The sequence below is a fragment of the Enoplosus armatus genome, chromosome 12 (genome assembly GCF_043641665.1).
Source record: "Enoplosus armatus isolate fEnoArm2 chromosome 12, fEnoArm2.hap1, whole genome shotgun sequence".
Classification (NCBI taxonomy): Eukaryota; Metazoa; Chordata; class Actinopteri; order Centrarchiformes; family Enoplosidae; genus Enoplosus; species Enoplosus armatus.
Window position 1 is genome coordinate 12704089 of NC_092191.1, and position 6814 is coordinate 12710902.

General features: G+C 39.7%; 1 protein-coding gene across 1 annotated transcript; it reads right to left on the reverse strand.

Moving 5' to 3' along the window:
• Positions 1-467: 467 nt before the first annotated feature.
• On the reverse strand, positions 468-5051 carry LOC139294663 (pyrokinin-1 receptor-like). The gene is made up of 6 exons (XM_070916588.1): positions 4902-5051; positions 4603-4699; positions 3705-3910; positions 2972-3193; positions 2727-2904; positions 468-1386 (listed from the first exon to the last, which is right to left on the reverse strand). Exons 1-6 carry the CDS (start codon positions 5049-5051, stop codon positions 950-952), a joined length of 1290 nt encoding a protein of 429 aa, XP_070772689.1. The 3' UTR covers positions 468-949.
• Between the last annotated feature and the right edge of the window lie 1763 nt (positions 5052-6814).

Below are 6814 nucleotides of genomic sequence, written 5' to 3' on the forward strand. Positions count from 1 at the left end.
TTGACATATTACTGTGTCGTAAAGTTGGTGTATTAGGAAACTGGTTTATTTATAGAGCGACATTAACATTAATTTGGAGTTGAGTTTCTGTCCACCTGACGAATGTAAGTCCAGTATTTACTCCCCTTTTACTGTAGGTCTGGCCTGACGGAAATGTTTGGTTCTTTGGCTGCTAAATGCTCCACTAACTGGCATAAGGCTGTGCACATGAATGGGGTATCTATATATCAACAAGTCACCTTGAGAAGCTGCATGTATTTATAGTGGGTTGATAGGCTCACTCTCAGCTAGTCATCGTGCTGTTGGTTGCCTTGACAACACAAAAGACTTTTCTACTCCACTCCATTCATACAAAATCCAGATATTTGTCAGAATTATGTATTTATATCACATGCAAAATACAAGATTAACAAAGGTTTAAAATATATTTCAGAAACATACTGTATATCATGAAACGTACAGACAAAATTAGTTATGTTCAAAAATGTATGTTCAGCTAAATCAGCTCCAAACTGGGGTTTTTTTTAAGCTAGAATAAAATAAAGCACGATTGTGATTAACACTGTCCGAAAGCAACATGTCTGTGACTCATTCAGGCTGCTAACCCATTATCTGACACTGTTACAGGCTAGTGCAAGGATCAGACATTTCTTTTTAACTTCTTTAATCTTCCCATTTTGTCGCTCCTCTGTGTTCTTTTGATTGAAAAATGAATGGGTATGTCACATGTACAGTTACACACTAAACACATATTTGTAGCTATATCCAAAAAGCATCTGAAAGAACAGAAATGTTACTTGGCATGACAATGAATAAATTCCACAAAAAAGGACTGATAGCATATGACACCTAGATTTCATAACACTCAAGTTATAGGGAAAAAAATATATTTCGTTTTTTTTTATCCCAAGGTGCTACATTTCTTTAACAGTGTGAAAGAGTAAAACACTCACAATTCAGAGTGCTTGTTGTGAGGGCTTTCATGGCTATCCTCATTACTCTGATCTGATTTGTTAGTGACTGTATTTCTCTTTTTGTCCATCTTCTCTCTATAGTATTTATCATCAATCCTCTCTCTGGCTGTTGTGCTTGCTTCTTCGCTAGAACTTCTCTGCCACAGCCAAGACATGCCCCCATACTTCCAGTAGCAGTGAGGTCTGAGCCTAACCAGAGTTCTCCAGCACGCCCTGCGAAATGTGTGCGAGGAAATACAGAAAAGCAGCGGGTCCAGAGCACCATTGATATACCACAGTGGAAGTGACAAGTACGATTTCAGGATTGTGTAGGCAGAAAGGACGGTGTCGGACCACACAACCACATAGACCTGCATCAGCGACGAGGCAATGTCTGGAAAGTTGCAAACAAAAAAGGCCACCACGGCTGCACCTGGAAAACAACACATGGAAGATGTTAATAAAATATGTAGGACAGATGCTGACTGCATGCCATGAGGTAACTTCAGGCTGCCATCAACAACACTTGATAGGGAGTCCAGCCTCTCTGCTGCTGCTATCTCATCGACCAAAGCTGAAGGTTTGCAGCAGGGCAGGAATTTCATGGGGGCCATGGATATGCAGATTAGCAATGACAAAAATGCGTCTACGGTCATTTTCGACATTTTTTGACGGAGCGGATCAGTTTGAAGTATTGCAGGGAGTAATTCCACAAGAAGGAGCAGCCACAGTGAACTGTTAGATGAAGAGCAGCAGGCGACAGACTGCACACCCCCAACTTCTCAGCGAGGTAACTCCTTCCACTGTGCCCTGCTGTTCGCAGACTCATGCTGTGTGCAGAATAAAATCAGATCACAGTCACTCTCAGAATGATGGAAAAGGTCAACTATAGCCTGACTTCTTTATTAAAATGAGAATGGTTTGTTTTGCTGCCCCCAGATTTCTATGACCTGAAGTATTATTAAACCACACTTCCTGTTAGGCCTACCACCACTAACCACAGATGTCGCCAGATCAACCAGGACTGAAATCTTAAGGATTACAACTTTAAAACATTGTTTTATTTGATGGCCTTATTGCCCTGGCATTTGGCCTTTGTGCCCTCAAAAAATTCATAATCTCAAAGGCCTTGCCTCTAAAATTATGAAATTTCAGGCCTGGTTTGCATTGTCTCAGTCACAGATTGCCATTTGTCATTTCTGATTGGTTGTGAAACCTCAAGAGGGTAGGTCTTATCTAATATGAGCCTGGCAGAGGGAAGACGCCAAAAGAAGAGAGTAGAGGAAGAAGAGAGGAGAGTAGTATTCTCTTTTTCATCAGGTGTGAGGGTTCAACTTTGAACTTGCGTATTTACGGCATTCTTGACAGTGCTGACCTTTGTGGGAACTGCGAGAATGGAAGTGTTCCAAATGGAGGAAGCTACAGTAGCATATTAGCTTCCAATTTTATATCACCCTTTTCTATCGGAGTAGAAACAAAAGATATTTTAAATGGATTGCAGTCAGTCTTGAGACAAGATTGGATGTAAATGAAATAAATGTGCTAATTTATTGTCTGGTTAGCAAACGAGAGCTCAACTAGTCACTAAGTTTCCAGTTTCACCTACTTTGCAAAGACATGTGAATGAAATTCAATGTCCCACTTTCTGGAGTGAACGGACTCTTAGACCTTCACAAGGCCTTCATCAGACTGAGATAAATCAAAGCACTAGGGAGATTTACTATGCCACCACCTCAAGACATAAACAAGGTTTTATAATTTTACACCGCTCACCCATGAGTTTTAGAGCCCTCTTTTCATTTAAAAGCAGCTTTCCATTCTGATGGCACTGGATATCTCGTCTTCCTTCTGGATCCGGCCGTGTGAGACCCATGTTTCTCCTTTGACGTCCGTTCTTCCTCAGGTAGAGCAGGATGAGCAGATAGAGAATAAAGATGGAGACCAGTGGGACCTGTAGTTGAAGAGGCATGTTGAGTACCTGTGCAGATAAGCAATCTGTCGAACAGCACTTAACTCACCAGAAAGAAGAACCCTGCTCTCAGGAGTAAAGCTCCTTTGTAGATGTGTGCAGGATCAGGCTCGGTCATCTCACACATTGTGGAGACATGGAAGGCGTCTTCTCGTGTGGTGGCCTTGTAGTCCAGGATGCAGGCACGAGCCTGATCATAGACCAGAGCAAAGGGTACTGCTGAGACCAAAGAAATGATCCATACTGAAAGAAGGCACGGCAAGCGAGACTTCTGTTGGATAGGAAGGAGAGAGGGTAGGAAATTCCATTTGTTATTTGTGTATGAAAGGCTTAATATATAGGCTACACTTATTGTATTTTCTTCAATTTTCTTTATGACCAGTTGTATTTTGTTAGGATTATTTATTATTATATTATATATTATATGATTATTTCATTTCATGGCCAGGTTCAAATCATATTATTTTTCCAAAACTATATTTGCATCTTAAAAATGTCTGTAGCGTGTACATATTGTGAACATGAAAATACCCTGTAGTTGGACACATGCTTTACTTTTCATTGGTTTATACAGTATCTTCTGCAGTTTATCTGCATACTCAACTCTTTGAGTATAAACAAGGAACATGTTTTATATGGATTTTGGGGAAGAAACCCAACATGAGCATCACGCCAAATGACAAATGTGGGCAAATTATTAGAAGACATCCCTAAGCTTTTTTTGCATTTGATGTTGTATGTAGGACACAAAACTGTATGTTTAATTTGTGCAAGTACTCAACCTTCAGGCTGGAGACAGACCACATGGGGTGGCAAATGGCTGCATAGCGCTCTGTGGTGAAGGTCACAATAACCCAGCTTGTCGTGGCGCAGTACACTTGGCGGACCATGAAGTAGACCTTACATACAGCTTGGCCCAGACGCCATGGGTAGCTCTCCCAGTAGTACCGATACAAAGTTACCGGAATAGTCAACAGCTGCAGAATGTCTAAAATTGAAAGAGAAGAAGATGAAGGTCATTGAGCAAATATATACTGAGGGTGGGTCCTTGAAGTAGGCAATATATTGTAGCTGTGTTTAAAAGTAAACTTTCAAATCGAAATTATATACGCCAGTCATTATCAGGTTTGAAATACATTATCGCTTGCACAAATTAAAATAAAGGATTCAATATTTTCAGTGTACTCCAAAGTATAACATGGCCATATTTTTAATGAAATGGAATGTGAAAAATCAAAAGCATGCCATGATTGGGGCCTATTGATACAAATTAAATTAATATGTTATACGACATCCACTGTATGAATTCAATCCCCCATCATGACGAAGTGTCCTTGAACAAGACACTGAACCCTAAGCTGCTCCCGATGGAGGCCAGCACCTTGCATGGCAGCTTGGTCGCCATTGGTGTGTGAGTGAATGGGTGAATGACACTTATCTGTAAAGCACTTTGGGAACCGTGAAGATTGAAAAGCGCTATATAAGTGAGATCATTTAGAAAACAAGCCTAAAAGAAACCCTGCACTGGGCATAATTGCAAATGATTCAATTTCAAATGCCATTTGCCAATTTGCCAATTAAATGTCCATTACACACTTAATTTCATTATAAATATATATATTTAATTCTAATTTTAAATGTCACTTTGCTTGAATGAAGATGTATGGTAGTAGTGTGTACCTGATATGACTAGGCTGAGAAGGTAGAAACGAATGGCACTGACTCTCATATGAGCATCCATGAGGAGGGTCAATATGCTCACACCATTGAATAAGACCTGTAGAGCATAATGAGACAACAGTTAGTGGTCTACATAATGAAACAAATGTATTGTTTGCTGTCAGCATATCATTAACACTGTATGACTAGTATTGTGGCTGCTGCTGTATTTTATCATCACATATACTTATTTGTGTTGTAATTCAGAAGTGAGAATTGGCTTGCGTGTCACGTGTGTCCAGTAAATAGAATGTTCATACTCCAAACAGGAAGATGATGCTGTAGAAGATGGTCATGGGGACAGCGATTGTCAGCGGCTCTCTTTTGGAGACACTTATGTCAAGCTGTGGCATGTCACTTGGGCTGACATTACAGCTGAAGAGGAATGAAATCTGGTCTGAGAGGTTCATGGTGAGGAGACCTAGAAAGATGTTATAGAGAAATAGTCTTTAAATTCCATGACTGAGTTGGGTTATTTGTAATAAAGATAATGGGTTTGAGATAATGGTGATAATAGATTGTAAATGCTGTTGGCTATTAGAAAGCATTATTCAGGTCAGATGTTATTGTTTTTAAATGAGTCGGTTTTCAAATGAGTGCTAGAGTACACACTTTTATCATGGTGTTGCATAGATTTAATGTGCACGATTCAGCAGGGCAGCCAGCCAAAAATAGGCAAGAGGAGGAGCGTCTGCTGTAATAACTCTCTCATACTTGTCAGAGATCTTTATAAGAGACTGACCTCCTGAAAAAAGATGAGTGGGATCAATCTGCAGCTGCCATTTAAGGGATATTGCTCACAATTCTTGTTCATAATTTTTCGGTGTACTGAATTTTTCAAATGTGCAGCATTTTAAAATGTCCTTGTTACTATTTTAATAAATGTCTTATATTGAACATTGGGTTAATATAGTACATTTATTGTTACACACTACAGATACAGTGATTTTTAGCCCCAGTTGTCAAAAAAAAACTACATCCGTGAAAATCCATTTAAGGTGAGGTCATTGAAGCAAAATAAATCCTTTGGTGGACAACAGACATATACATATTTGAAGATAAAGGGAGGCTTCACATTAGATATCAGTGTGCACACAAATGATCAAAGGACGTCAGTCATCCTGAATAAATGCATTTACTCAGAAACCTGTTGCACTGTTAGACCACATTATTCCCCCTTCTGTGAACAAATCATTGAAACAATTGGAGTTAAATCTAGAGGTATAAATATATCAGTGAAAATTCACTAGTTAGAGGGCACAGCATGCAGAGCGCACTGTAATTAGATTCATTTGTCATTTAATTTTAATTAAGTAGGACAGATCTATAAGAGATCTGACATGCACACACTGTACAACCTGTTACACTGCCAGTATAGCCAGTTGCAAAATCAAGATAAATGTTGTTTTAGAGCCATTATTGTACAGTTACAATTGACCTATTTGAAGCTATATTGGATCAATAATGTGTAGACTTACCTTCCAGGGGCAAAAAAAATGCAGGATGAAGCCAAGCAGCTCTCTTCACAAGCAAGAAATACCTCTTTGGTTGTCTCCCTCTCCGACTCCCTCCTTCTCTCCGTGACTCTCACTCTCTCATTTTCTCTCCGTCACCTCCTCCATCACTCACTATCCCCTCACATACTCACTCAGACACAGATGGTCACAACAGTGGCAGACAGAAAATCCCAAACAAGTCAATTCAGCTGCTTTAACATGCTAGACAGATTGTTTAGAAAATGTAAATGACCAATGAAATTACTGAGGAAAACACAGTGACCTTTTCCCCCACCTGCATTGCTTCTGCAGAGACGACTTTTCTGGATATTTCATGCATATTTTCACCAGTGTACGCATGCACCTGATCTTACAAGTAAGGGAATTAGACATGCACTAGACACACTGCTGCCATAGAGGAACACTTTTTGGACATTGGATTCACTTAAATGTAATCCCATCCCCTGAGACAACCCTGATCGCAACCATAAACGGTTACAGCGGTGAGTCCCCATAATGTCACTGAGTGAACAGAGTTGTGCCCATACAATATGAGCAACACAAGTACACACACAAACACACACGACTGAATTACTGAAATTTTGGATGCCTTATTTGGCCAAAAATAAGGAATCACTATTTAAGGAATAATTTGATATTTTGTGAAATGCGCTTGT

What these genes read in the sequence shown, in the direction of transcription:
- LOC139294663 (XM_070916588.1), bottom strand. Translation starts at nt 5,051, where the DNA reads ATGAACCTCTCAGACCAGATTTCATTCCTCTTCAGCTGTAATGTCAGC. An exon ending in GGTCTGTCTCCAGCCTGAAG is followed by an intron (nt 3,194 to 3,704) that starts GTTGAGTACTTG and finishes CCTATCCAACAG; the next exon opens with AAGTCTCGCTTGCCGTGCCT. An exon ending in GAGGGCTCTAAAACTCATGG is followed by an intron (nt 1,387 to 2,726) that starts GTGAGCGGTGTA and finishes GTTGTTTTCCAG; the next exon opens with GTGCAGCCGTGGTGGCCTTT.